The 15,001-nt window shown below is 42.4% G+C and overlaps 1 protein-coding gene across 3 annotated transcripts in view; it reads left to right on the forward strand.

The window, feature by feature from the left end:
* The window catches only part of ETAA1 (ETAA1 activator of ATR kinase), a 63,701-nt gene that overhangs the window by 16,417 nt on the left and 32,283 nt on the right, over positions 1 to 15,001 (forward strand). For 2 of the 3 annotated variants that reach the window (XM_069234270.1, XM_069234271.1), the window contains 2 exons: positions 3,646 to 3,780; positions 12,687 to 12,760. In XM_069234270.1, the coding sequence (XP_069090371.1) occupies positions 3,646 to 3,780; positions 12,687 to 12,760 (209 nt within the window). Of the gene's footprint in view, positions 1 to 3,645; positions 3,781 to 5,204; positions 5,310 to 12,686; positions 12,761 to 15,001 lie in introns of those variants that run through there. The other variant, XM_069234272.1, reaches the window with a different exon arrangement.

The following is a 15,001-nucleotide window of genomic DNA, read 5'->3' on the forward strand; positions in this document are numbered from 1 at the left end:
TATATTTCCCAATCATCATCAGAAGATTACGGCACTGTTCACACATGCCAAGACCTTCCCTAAATCCGTACTGGTCCCGGCTCAAAATTTCCTTTTCTGACATCCAAACCTCAATACGCCTTAAGATGATCCGTCCCAAAATCTTCACAGAAGAGTCAATTAGGGAAATGGGGTGACAAGACTTAGGGTCATTCCGATCCCCCTTTTTAAAAACTGGGATGATACAAGCCCTTCTCCATGAGGCAGGAATTCCCACAGTAACTGCCGCATTAAGAACATTTAGGAGAACGTTGTGTTTTTGGGCTGTTTCCTGTCGCGGGCACTAGGCCTGTTCACACTAGTCAGTACCATTTTTATCAGGAGACTTGTGGGAACACAGAATAGCGGACCAGGTGTAATTACCAATTGTCTCTCTTTGCTTTTGCGTTTTCCAAATGTAAGACAGTGTGTAAGAATAGAAGTAATTTTGAGAAATGCCCTCTAATTCACATTCTAGTATGGGTACCCACAAATTCAGAGATGTGCAAATAACCACTGCTTCTAAACTCCATATCTTGTGCCCATTTCGAAAATACGTAGGTTTCTTTGATACCTATTTTTCATTAATTACCAAATGAATTGCTGTATACCCGGTACACAATTGAAAACCCATTGCATGGTGCAGCTCATTTAATGGGTCTGGTTCCTTGGGTTCTTGGTGAACCTTCAAACGCAATATATCCCAGCAACAAGAAGGGTCTAGCGGATGTAACAGTATATTGCTTTCAGAACTCTGCCATCGTTGGAAAAAGTTACAGATGAAAACGTAGACAGAAGTGGCTTTTTTTTTTTTCCCAACTCAATTTCAATATTTTTTTTCAACTGTTAATTTCTGCAGGAAAACCTTGAACGATCTACACAAATGACCCCTTGCTGAATTCAGAAGTTTCTCTACTTTTCACAAATGTATAACTTTCTTGGATCCACCATTGGTTTCACACCCATTTCTGTCACTAACTGGAAGGAGGTTAAAAGCACAAAAAATGGGAACAATTGGGTGTGTCCCAGTAAAATGCCAAAACTGTGTTGAAAAATGTGTATTTCTGATTCTTGTCTGCCTGTTCTTGCAAAGTAGGAAGATGGTGATTTTAGCACAGCAAACCCTTTGTTGATGCCATTTGCAGGGGGAAAAACAGACGCTTCCTTCTACAGCACCTTTTTCCCATTCCTCCCCCATGCCCCCTCCCCCCCACAAAAAAAACATGTTTAGCTGTATTTTGGCTAATTTCTCACTTCCCTCAAGGGGAGTGCACAAACTCTGGATACCTTTAAAATCCCCAGGATGTTGGAGAAATGGGATTCAAATTTGGCATGGATAGCTTATGTAGACAAAATGTTATGGGGCCTAAGCACTAGCTGCCCCAAATAGCCAAAAAAAAGGCTTTGCATAGGAGGGGGGAGGCTTATCAGCGAAAGGGTTAAGAGGAAACAACCATCACCAATCTTGCTTTCATGCTTCTATGTATATTTCTGTATAATATTGGAGAAATCTGACAGCAATGTAAGTGGCTTTAACTGTTGGATTTTGCAAAAACCTGTGCACATTTTCATACTGGATCCCTGTCAGTAATGCTGGCTTTGCTCACAACTCGCTGCATTTCTTTGGCGTGCTCACCTTAAGAGTAAAGACTTTAGCATTAATGGATCATATGTACCACGCTGCACAACTTGCACACATGGCTACACACCTAGCCTTAGTTGCAGACAGTCATTTTCACGTGTCCTTGCGGTGGTACTGTAAAGTAACAACCAGTGGGTTTCTGCTTCTGTGACTTGTGCCTAGGTGTCTAGTAGACAAAGTAAATATGTAATTAAGGAAGAGAAAATTGTATTTACTTGCACTTCCAAACCTTGAGTTCCCATCTCCAGGCCACAAACTATGCAGACGTAAACTAGAACGAGAGCACTGTGATCGGAAATCCAGCCATACATTTCTGTATATTCTCTCCTATTGATACCAAGTTGTCAAGTTTTTAAAGCATTATTACTAATACTGACAATAATAATAATAATAAGTACTACTCATATACTGCTCACCTTAAACTGAAGTGTAGTCTGCTGTTTAATGATATTGTCATTACTGCCAAAATCACTACTATTGATTTTATCACCTTTTTACGGTCGAAACAACCAACCCCCTCTTTCTTCTCTAGATTGTAAATGATACAGCACTGTTAGCCGCCCGATAGGCTCTGTGCCATTTAAGGGAATACAACTGGCAGGTGTTCTTGGTAAGATGGACCATGTACAGCTCCCATGAACTTTGACAACATAGCTATGCCCCCGCATTACTGGAGTTTTCAGCAAAGCCATGGACAATAGAGCTAAGTAACTTACAGTTAATCGGCTAGAGTATTGCAACTACACAAGTACCCTAAACTAAAGAGAAACATTTCCAAGTAGTACCATAGTGAAACGGATCAAATGGACTACTGTGTTGTTTGTCATGTTTGTCTCTTGGCTCGTACAGAAGAGACGTAATAGTAAAATTTACTTGGCTTTTCCTTGCTTTGACAATGAGCTGATCGATACCTTAGGTTATAAGTGAAGTGTGGGTTTCATGTGCCAGCCCACTGTGAATCCAGCTACTAGTCTGGTGCTGTATTTTGAACATGACATGTGACTTTGAAGTCAGATTGTTGAAGTTCAGACGTAATAGGTTGCAAGAGAGAGCAAAAGTCCCTATGCCTATGACAAAGTATGAGTGACTCTAGTTTGGCCTCTGTGTGCACAAAATGTAAGCAATTGCTTTATTGATATGTGAAATCAATAGTTGGAAGTTGGAGACTCCAGGGACATGCCAAGTTGAAATGCAGTTGTTGAAGAGAAACATGTAATATGTTCTGTAACCTGTGAAACACTTTCTCTTTATGGTATTAAGTAAGACTTTTGTTTTTTGTAACTCACATTAAGACATCCATCTGGATTAAGAAGTTGTCTATCTCTTGTGCCTACTCTGATGCCTTGATGTAGAGGAAGAGTTTAGTGTGGTTTGCCATTTCCGTGACAGGGCACATATTCTCAGTAGAGTGCAGATGGATGTGTCCATACAATAATGTGATGTTGTCAGAAGCAGGTGTGGCATTAATTCAAAAGGACATCTTTGTTTCAGTGAGAACCACAAACCACTCTCTGATTCAGCTTGACATAGTGTAGTTGTTTATGCTTAAAACTCTTTCAGCTTTGCCGACCACCATACTTGGAGCAAGAGCGTGTGTTAATGAAACTATCACCCTGAGAGACTAACATTGAATTTGTTAAGTGAATGGTATGCCTTGAAAAAAAAAACGAAAAAAAAACGTGTTAGTGAGTCACTAAGGTCTGTAGCCGGATTCGGCTGTCTTACTCCATTTATGTGGAAGAGTCTAATTTCGTTTGCAGTCTTACAAACAGTGAAACTCTGAAGGATATATTCTCATTGTTCTTAGTCTGAAAGATTTGATGTGTATTGTCATGTGTGTCTAAGCAACATGGTTTGGTAACTAAGAAAAGAGTGCATTTTCTTTTTTTAAATGGTATGATTTCTCAGAGTTGCAAGCTTTGTTTGTTGATGCGTAAGTCTGATTTCTTTTTTTATTTAGTCTTTTTGTAATATTCAACTTACAGAAATATGCACAAACCAGACCCCAAAGAGACTGTCAAAAACCGATCAGTGGACATCGACCTTCAGTTCCCCTTCCAATGATGAACTACAGCAAGAAATATTTTGGGATCCACAGTCGCCAACACCATATCGAATAGGTAACTTGAAACTTTTTGGCAGGTTTACCATGGCGTGTTTATTTTAAATTGTATTTTAAAGGAAACTGTGATGTTATAAGAATACATTCAACATTTTATTAACAGTTTTCCAGTTAACATTACCAAATGTAATTGGGGTGGAGCTTGCCTGACACGAAGTTCGCTACCTTGTAGGTGAGCTCCTCTGGCCGTGATACTGTCCTGCATCATCCTGGTGCCGCATACTGTAAAAAAAACAAAAAAAAAAAACAGAACCTGTTTGCATGCTTGTCCCCCTTCCGACGGGTGTTCATCTGGCCTGAAAACCAAGGAATTGCTCTGGGGCGCTTGGTACTACACCTGAGAGGCGGCTGACATGGCCACTAGGCTGGGGACAGACGCAGCAGCCTGTGGCTGGTGGCTGCCTGCAATGAGACCCGTTGCGGAACACCCGGTATTGCCTATATGCCTTGTAGAGATCTGCCAGAGCATCGTCAGGCTTGGAGAGGCACATGTAGCTGTAGAGAACTATTGAAAGTCCAGTAGGACCGTGCTGACAGTTGCGGCCTGTGACTGCCTGAAATGTGTGCAGTGGTGAGACACCTGCTGGCTGCGCTGCTCTAAATTGGTCAGCTGAAAGATGTTTGGGATCCCTGCCGCACTGAATGACTGCATCGAAACATGGATCGGAGGTTGCGAGATCGAGAATGGGCGCAGCCTGCGCTGGATTGTGACCAAGCTTTATCCCGACTAGCCGAGATTGATACCTTGCATATGGGCAATGGCGGTGAGCGCCCCTGTGAGCTGCTGACATTAATGTGCAGTGAGTGACACAGATACACATAGAAGAAAATCATGCTGCTGGCACTGGTGCAGAAAAGTGCTCCTTAACCTACCTCTAGAGTAGAGGCAGGCATACTTCAGATTAGAAAGTTTTATGGATACTGAGGGAGCAGAGGTGGCTGGAACTATGTGATGGACGGACACTATTGGTACCTCATCAGTAGTGCATTGAACAATTTTGGAAGGCACTGATAAGGGCAGCAGGGTCCTGGGGCCACTGTGACTGTTCCCGGTTGTGGATAGCAACGACCCTTGACAGTGTTGCCGTTGGGAGTTGACAACCTGGCTGTTTGGGGCTCTAGAGGCCTGCACGGATAGCTGCACAGTTGGGAGTCTTGCGGGGCTGTGGAAGCGCAGAGACAAATTTGCAATACATATGTACTTCAGAAGTGATAGGCTTCCCTGACGGTGGTGGGGACCTGGGTAGATTGATATTGAAGGCCCCTCACTCACTGCTGCATTTAAGAATTGCCAATTGTCGGAATTGTTTGTCTGGGGGAAGCCCCTGACCCTGCAGGCTTTTTGCATCACTATGGGCAAGACAAATAGGACTCAATCTGAATTGCAGTTTGATGACTGTAGGACACCTGAACTTCATGAAGAGGATGAAGCAGCAGCTGCCGAACTTGTGGACGCAGGAACAGAAGCTAGCGGAGACTTGCACCAAATCCTGACTACAATGCAAAACAGCCTCACAAAAATTGATGGTAAGACAGATGCCTTATCCTTCTCAATGGCCTGAATGTCAGAGCGCCTAGACAAACATACTAAGCGCCTAGATATGGTTGAGCAGAGTGTGTCAGAGGCGGAAGATGAGCAGGTTACTGTGGTGGCGGCGCAGAATTATTTAGATCAATTGATGCTCACCCTGCAATTCAAGACTGAGGACCTCGAAGCCAGGTCGCGCCGCAACAATCTTCACATTTTGGGGCTGGCAGAAACCAAAAATATTGCTAATATAAAGAGCTTTGTGGAAGCATTACGTATCAATCGGTTGGAGCATGAAACGTTCTCAAATATGTTTGTGGTGGAGCTTGCTCAGACAAAACAGTAAGTCACAAAAAATACACAAACAAGTTCATACGAAACAAATACTCAAATTAATAAAGAGATCATTATTTTATATTGAAAGAATATGCAAGAGTTGAACAATTCTAATGGGATGGTTGGCGCTGCATCTCGGCGACTAACTTTTCAATGTTTGGTTTTATTTAGGAAACCTGAATTCTCAGGTCAGATTTTACATTTCCCAAGTGATTTCTGTTTTCATTTTTTAGGTACATAAGATCTGAGAAAGTTTTTTCACATAAACATGTGGTGAGGAAAGAAAGTAAAACTGTAAGAACCTCTCATCTCTCCTTAGCCACAGTCACATGTAATTCATTTGTTTTATAGCACCTTTCATACCAGTGTAGGGTGTTGGGCAACTTAAAAGGGGACTCCAGGTGTAGGATTCACATGTCATCCACATTGGTAGGCAATTTCTAAGAGTGCTTGGTCTGGAGAAGCATAAACTCAGGATTAAGAACATAACACAGTGGTTAATGTTGACTTTGATAATGAGAATGGATTTCTACACAAGCAAAAAAAATTTAGCAGCAGAAGGAACATGAAAGATGGGGGGGGGAGAACATAACTTTCTAATTTGTACTATGCAGTTTGCATGCAGCTCTTTGACAGTTCATAGCTCACGGTGCTAGATTAAGATTGTAATTTATGAACTACACAGTAGCAAAAGAATCCCTGTGACAAAAGCAGTAACCCACTGTGCTTTGCGCATAAAATACTGTTCTTTGTGCGATACATGTTCTTTGCAGCAGGCGTATTAACCATTTGTGCTACCTTTGAGTCAAAACTCCCACTAGACAAAGCTCCCATCTCTCTCCAACGGGTACATTAATCACAAGAGTTATCTTATGCTTTTATTTTTGCCCGAAGGACACTGGATGTGCAAGGAACGTTGCAGTTCTAGGCCTGCGGACCCCCTAGGAATGTGTGCCCTCAAAGAATACCACTCCAGCAGAGGTCTGTGCTTCCCTCATTATCTCTTGAATAAATCAACTTACACAGATGACACGCTGCTGTATATTTGTGACACAGAATTAATCTTGTCGCCAGTATTGCATGAGGTGGTGCTCTTCGGTAGCCACTTGGGCCTCTTCATCAAGTCACTGATATTCCCATTGATGGTGGCGATGAACCCTGTGACCATGGAATTCCCACTACCGTGGACCACAGATGCGATGCGTTACCTGGGAATACATGTGCACACTGACCCATCAGTTGTCAGTCGGTAAAACTATAAAACAGCTGAGCGAACATTATCTGTAGCAATAGACCGTTGGATACATCTCCTGCTCTCACTCGCGGGCCGGATAGCCATAATGAAAATGGTGGTGTTACCACATTTTTGTTCACATTCACCAATCTACCAATACTATTACCGTGTATGGTATTTAGCACATTGTGTACCATCCTTACTAAATTAGCACCGGATAGCAAACAACCACAGGTTGGTTGGAATACAACAACTTTGCCATATGGTATGGGAGGGCTCACTGCCCCACATTGGGAAGCATACTACCGGGCGGCACAGTGTGCACATGCACACTGTCTGATACATGGACCCATGGAACTGCTGCACCTCTGATTAGAAAGGGACTCCACCTCTCCGCTGACACTCTCAGAGGCGTTGTCCATGAGGCCCACTTGGAGGTATAGTGTCATAGACCATCTGTCCACCATGATGCATTTATGGCATAGCAAGTTCGAGAAGCAGGCTGGTTCTCTTCTATATTCACCCTATATTTCTTTGGAGCATTGTCCATGGTTCCCCCTTGGACATGAGGGGGTGTGGTGGTGTTCTTTCAGGGGGACTGGATTGACACGTGGAATGAGATAGACCAGAACGGCTCTGGTCTTTACCTGTTGGCATTGTTCTACTACAGAGCTCGACATGTGCATTGCTTTTCTGAGAGATTACTTATTGGAGCCAATTGTGTTACCAGCATTGGCACATTTGCTTAACATGACTACTCCACAACTTCTTATGTTGTACTTATATTGTACTTGTATGCATTTGCTCAGGAAGCACGTGGGTCCGGAGTCACCAAGGCTAGACAGGAGTGGCAGATGGACCTGGCGGTCACCATCGGTGACAGGAAATAGGCATATTGTTGCTCATTGGGGCGAACTGTCTCATTGATTAGCCGTCACTGCTTGATTCACTTCAAGTACATCAACAGCTTGTATTATAGGCTGGGTCGCCTGTATAGATGTGGCTCGTAGAGTGACTCGAGTTGTGCTCTCTGCAGGGAGTCAGATGCAGATCTTGGGCTTGTGGCGTGTATTGCCTTGCTTTAAGAGATTCTGCCAGGCAACACGGGGGACACTTGAGGAAATAGTGAGTGTGTTTTTGGAGTTTACGCCTGCGATTGCTCTGCTGGGCTATGACGGGGATGTACCCTCTCTGGTTCACTGCCTTGTTCCCTTGGGACTGCTTTTGGCACAATGCAGAACAGCAATGAGATGGGTGCAAAGACCACTCTGACGCTACAGGACTGACTAGCGGATATGACCTACTGTAACACACAGTCTGAAGTTTATTGGGAATTGATGGCAAAATGTAGTAGACCGAAGGATTTATAGGCACCCCATCAAATGTATTTAGCATGCATTGGGGAAGATATGGGATCTGAGTTTGATGACCAAGAGCATACGGTCGACTGTTTGCAGAGTATGCAAGAGGATACTTATTGATGGCTTGGCGATAGTGAGTGCATGGACATGTGAGTGACCGACGCGGCAGCCTGAATTGAAGAACAGGATGTGCGGGTTGCGGAGACATTGGGAGGGGCAACTACCCAAAAGGAAAATATGCCCTATGCTACACGACAAACGGTACTATTGCAGATTTACAGGCACCTGTCCCTGTGTTTCTGCTTGTCATGTACTGTAATGTTGATGATGCACCGTGTATTATTGATAGTCGCGACTGAACCAATTGTGCATTAACCATATTTATTTTGATTGCCTCCATTGTGTGGTTGCAAAATGCTAACATTGAGTTAAAAAAAACAAATTAACAAATATATGTAATCAGCATTGACAGGTTGATGATATTCACCTGCCCAACGCTTTTCAATATTTATGTGGCTAAACTAGCCAAGCTGATCAGGTCATAGGTTTTTTCAACCATCTCTTATGCCGATTCACACTTAGATTGTAGTGTCAATCACAAGTAACGTTGAAGAGGTGGCACAATGTTTTAATAATTGTATTAGTGCAATAGTCATTTGGAAGAATAATCACTGTTTTGAAGCTGAACTTGAAGAACTTAGAGCTAAAAGATACCAAAATCTTTGTAATACAGACCGGAAAATGGGAAAGTGTATCTGTAGCACCTGAAGGGAGAACCTTGTACTCTTTGTGGGCATACCCCAGTGTTAGAAGTGAACAGAAAGGCAGATCAACGTTTCATCTCGATATTTGAATGGCAGACACGCACGAAGGGCCAGAAACAACAGTTTACCACTCTAAACTTAAAAAGTCTGACCTATCAGGGGTACTAATAAATATATCAACCAATTAAATGAGTTCTCAATTAAATTGACCCGAGCTCATCCACAAACCTGAAGGAGTTTAAGTTAGATAACTTGACTAATTTGTTTGCCACTCCAACTTCTTGCTGGAAACTCTTTAAAAATCCAATAGAACACCATACAACCCAATATCTATGTACTTCCCTCATGACCTATAACGTGGTTACCCCACCTCAGAAATACCTGAGCACTCTCATGTATATGACCCATTCAGTCAAGGGAAAGCGAACAGTCCTGTCATAACCTGCTAAACAGAACTACCAGGGAGTGACATTAGGCAGTCTCTGAACTGCAGTTTTGTTAAAAAGGACTGTACCTCCCTCCTATAAACAGCTACCCCTAACTGTTAAGTGTGTCATAACTTTGTTATAAGGGTTGTAGCCATCTATGTTACATGAAGTCCTACTTTGAGTGGTCACAGTTCACCCAACTGGGCCTAGAATTGTTGCTGGTGAGCGATACATCATAATTATGAATAACAATAGTTTAGTCCAGAGTCCCCGGGCATGCAACTCCTTCACAGTGAGACATTCCAGATCTTCAAAAACATTAACTTGAGGAGAATGTTGCTTGGACTTTTGTGGGGGAAAGCACATAAGGGAAGGGGGTAAGGGACACAATGTGTGTTTTGTTGGAAGAAGAACACAGGAGAGAGTGCAAAACAGGACCCTGGGGAAAGAGCAACACAGAGCATAGGGATACAGAATATGACGTTGAAAAGCACACAAGAGGTTGAGTTGAAATACACATGCACTCTAATTAACAAGCAGTGGCAAAGTGAACAGGTCTCGCCTGTAGGACTTACTAAGTTTGCTTATGCCTTTTGGCAATGATCTACAGCAATGAAATAAAGCATTTTTTTCACTGATGCTGTGCAGCATGGCCAAAACAAGAAAGAAATGACAGAGGGAGTGGTGAAGCATACAAGCACGAAAACAACACTGCACACAGAAGAATTTTCCTCAGGAGGGGGACGGGCATGACTAAGAACTGTGGAATATAGGGGGTTTTCAGCAGGAAGCATACAATGAAGAGGGCAGCACGGAGCACAGGGGATGCAAATGAGTGAGACAACAAGACAGTGCAGTGGAAAGCACATGAGGGAAAGAACAACACAGTGTTGGGCAAAAGTGTTTTGCTTAGTGACACACACAAGGGAGAGAGCTGGGTGTTTTGTGGGGCTGGGGGGAGGCAGAACAAGTGGGGGACTAGGGGTGCTAGTGGGAAGAAGCACACAATGCATTGTCTTGAATAAGCACTTGCACAGCCAGTAGATCTTGTCTATATGGTCTGTTGGTTTTACCAGTGTCAATACTGGACTGCATGGCAAAAGTCATTTTGTAGGCGCTTGCATGTGTGATGAAAGTTTTTTATTAAATGATTCGAGATATCCAAGATGGAAATCTTTTTTTTTTTTTTTTTAAGAGAGAATCCTTTTAAGAGGTTAAATTATTCATCTCAGTTTTGATATCATTTGGAAACATACGTTTTCTGTTTTGTTTTCTTAAATTGCTTTTCTTTCATCCTCTCAAATGTGGCCAAGACCTAGTGCTATGATGCATTTTGGTGATCGTATGTTACATAGATTTGTAGAACACAGTATCACCCCGGAAGGGGTCTCCTGGCACTGAGCGGGTGTGTATCTAGCCTTACTTAGGGCCTAGTGGGACCACATGAAAAGCCAAGTCTTCAGCTACTTGCTAAATTCAAGAAGTGAGAAGGAGGCTCTTACGTGAAGCAGGAGGTCATCACATTGTTTAGGAGCTATGGAGAACCACCAGATCTGGTTTTCTGTATGCGTGGGATTTGTGTAAATAGCAGTCCTGACCAGCCTATGTGTTTGGAAGGTTTGCTAAATTAGGTGCCATTATTGAGGTATGCTGAGCCAATATTACATAGTGCCTTGAATGTGTGGGTGAGGAAATTACAAGTAAAAATTAAATTGTGCTCATTTATGATTAGGAAGCCAGTGGAGCTCCTTCAGGTATGGCATGGTGTGATGTGAGTGCAGCGTGGAAGGTCAAGAGCGATTCTGGCTGCAGTGTTCTGAAAGGTCTGGAGCCTTCGAGTCCCGGCATTCTTGATCCCAGCATAAGAAGGTTTTCTGTAGGGCAGATGGGGGTGTTACAAGTTGTGATAAGATCAGTCTAGACTGGATCTAGCCATGCTTAAAGGATCCCATTTAGGTACTGAACCAGTATTTAGACCTGTGAACTGTAGGCTGCCACCAAGTCACCTCCGCTTTTGTTTTGCTCACTAAATTATTTCACGAGCTGAAAACAATTGTCATGATCAATAGCTGAAGCCTCAATCGCACATTCGACTACTCCTTGCATACTGAAATGTCCCAGACCTTCATCACCTATATTGAATCTATACATTTGCTGATAAAGCCTCTCCAGTGTCGGCTTTTCAGTGACTTTTCATTGATTTTTTTTTTTTCTTCTATCACAGCAAGAGTAAGAAGGACTGACCTACCATTCGTCTTCCAAAACAACAATACATGCAACAAGCACTGCAGCAGACACAAGACTAAAGGCTCAAAAGAGTGTCCAACAGAGAGTATTATGAAAATGGATGGAAAAGCTTCACCCACATTGTTGTGGCATGCTTCATCATAGGTGATTCTGTCCTACCTTGGTTGGATAATGCAAAGAAGGTGGGCTCGACCTCAACAAGAGCGAGTTCACAGGAATATTTTAAGACCAGGATCCAGATTCAGTGATAACAATATATCAGTGTTAACCCCAAAGAACACTGGGCAACATTAAACAAATACAATAGGGTGAGCTGAGATTTTATGTCTCCCTCACTGTTTCAACCAACATGTTTCAGCCCTTTTATAGCCTAAGGAGTCTTGGGCATTCATTGGGGTTAACGGGATCCCTAGAACGTCAGTCCTGGCTCAATCCATGCTGAAGGTAAGAATGGAGGCACTTGCTACCCACAGCTAGCCTAGTCCAAACACAAGCATCTATTCATAGCAATTGAAAGGTTGGCCAGTCAGATGTGCTGGAACAACATGTTGTGCCATCTGATTAGCCACTTTTTCTACCAATCTGAATAGATTGTTAGGAACATTCTGATTGGTGGCTGGCATCCAGTCACAGCTCTGGCACAGACTGTGTGTGAGCTGGCAATCTCACAACAGTATATGGGCTAACATGACATTTTATCTATGTTTGATAAGCATAGGCAGATGCCCTGAAAAAGGCAGACTGACACAAGATTAAATTCTGCTTAAGATGGACTGAAACGTACTTTCACCACCCATAATCGTTGAATGCCCCAGATACTGAAATACTGAGAGAACCATTTTTAAAACTTTCAGTCACTTGTTCTAGTAGTTCTTAATTGTTTAAATACTGGTGCAGTTACAGTTGGATTAACACCAATATAACAATTCAAGGAGGTGTCAATGTTTCTTTTATTTCAAAGATAAACTTTAAGGCAATATTTAACTCGGAAACTTTATTTTTTTAGAAAACGAAAAAAGAAAACGTACTGGCAAATGTGCTGTGGAAATCTCAGATATAGTGAAGCGAATTGCTCCTCGGGTAAGGATATGCTTTCTAATGAAACATGTAAAAGCTAATGCAGAGCATACTGTAAAACTATTATGTATTTAGCTATAAAAGAGTATCTTTAAAATAATTATTTGATTTTTTGTTTCTTTCTTCCGCAGTTTATTCTTACATAGAAGTGTCTAAGTGTGAATAAAGCCACAACATTGAACAATACAGAAGCGTTTTTATTTTAACACTATTATAACACTTTACATTAAAATCAGTGCGAACTATCTTTCTGCCACTGTACGTCAAGCGTTTCTAAAGTCTTTGGGGTAGTTGGTGTTCAAGAAAGACTGATGGGGCAGTAGTACCATTAGAACAGACCTGATTTAGCATGGATTGAAGAAGCATCTTTGTTGTGTGATAGCCAGTACCCAGCAAAAAAAAAAAAAAAAAAACTTATCTTGATACAGCATGTCTGGCGTGCTAACCCCCTGGGGTTAGTTCCCTGTGCTGGGCCAGGGAAGGGGTTGTCTCTACCAGCTGTCAGTTTCTTCTAATGAGGGAGAGAATGAGCTGGAGAAGGAAATCAGTGGTAGCAAGCTTGTCCATGGAATGACTGCTTAGTAGAGGTGATAGTTGCATGTGTCTGGATTAGGTTTTGTATCTAGTGGTAAGTGATGGGCAGTAAGGAGTTATCAAGATCAGTCCTATGTTTGCATGTGGCTTGGAGGGGATGAGGTAACTCGCCATATTTAGTTCAATATATTTGGCTGGAAGAATGCATATCATCAGTAAGTGCTACTGTTCCATTTCGTTGTCACAGCTCTGCCCTTGGAAAAGTTGCCCAAAGTGTCCCCAAATTATCTCAAACGTATCTAAATGACCATCAGGTTTTTTTTTTGTATTTTTTTTGTAAGCTATCATGTCCTGCCATTGCCATCATATTAATCAATGAGATAGAGCCCATTAGGATCGTTGGGGTTTTCCAGTGTCTAAGAATAGAGTCTTTCGCAGTGGCAATGAGTTTGCCTGTCCGTATTTTCTAATGTATTGTCAGTACTGTGAAATCTGTCATGGCGTGTAGCATAAGTAAAGCAGCTGGTAGGGAGATGCATGTTAGAGTGATTCTTCCTAAGAGGCTTCTACTTAGGTATAGCAGGCTGAATTTGTTACAGGACCATAAAATATGCAGAAAGTCCCATCCTACTTGTCCACATCTCCATCAATGTATTAACAGATTAATATGTTCTTGGTATAGTCTTAGTGAGGACCAGTGCAATTCATGGAGTTCCTTAAAGTAGATGAACATCAGCTTGGCTTTTCCGAGTCCATTGTCATGTAATAACATCATACCAGATCATTCCTCATCTTCAAACTGTGTCAAGAATCTATCTTGTCATCAAGTTCATAGAGCATTTTCTGTCAGTGTAGATCATGATACCATATTAGCTGGATACCGCACTGCTAAATGTGCCCCAGATTCTAAAACAAGGCTGTATGCATGACACCGGAAAGGAGTAGGATGAGGAACACCTACAGGAATATGTACATTGTTTAAGCAGTGTGCACTTCCAAAATGGCCTGCACTGTACACCATATGACTCTTGCTGGTTTTCAGTGGATCTCCAGTCCGCCATCTAGATGGTCATCTGTAATGTGAATTCCTGCTTCCACTCAGTCCTAGAAAATAACCTAATTGCTAACCTTACAGTTGCGATTGTCAAATATCGGGCTTCTAGGTGCAGTTGGCTATCTGTGGCAAGTCTTGTGTGGGTGGTGTGCCAGACCAAGGCAGTGGCATGCATAATAGGGTTAGTGTCTAATACAGTAATTTTAGGTCATTTTGAAGGCTTGCATGTTGTGTTTTTGGAGGGTCGTTAGTAATTTGCTAGGACATGTGGGTTTCCGTTGACCTAGGTGATAGGTCTCCATGTGCAGAAGCCAAAGACTACCCACAATTATGATGTGAAGTTTGTCAGTTTTAAGTCTATGTCTCCCTGAGTCCCAGTGAATGTTTAATCATAGAACCCTTCATTACCAACAGTGGCGAAGGAAAAAACCTGCAATGGGTGGATTAGAGCAGGAAGTAGCAGACCAGGTCTATTGGCGAGGACTTACACAAGTATCATGACATCAGTATTTAGAATTGTTATGAACCTGTAAGTGGAATAGTCAAAATGTGTTTGCTGGGTCCAGGAATTAGTGTTAGGAGTACCCCCCTGAGTTCCCAACGCTGGTGTTGTGTTTGCTCTGCCTCCGTAAAAACCTTTACAATAACTCCTGAGA

This window comes from Pleurodeles waltl, chromosome 5, assembly GCF_031143425.1.
Source record: "Pleurodeles waltl isolate 20211129_DDA chromosome 5, aPleWal1.hap1.20221129, whole genome shotgun sequence".
NCBI classification, from domain to species: Eukaryota; Metazoa; Chordata; class Amphibia; order Caudata; family Salamandridae; genus Pleurodeles; species Pleurodeles waltl.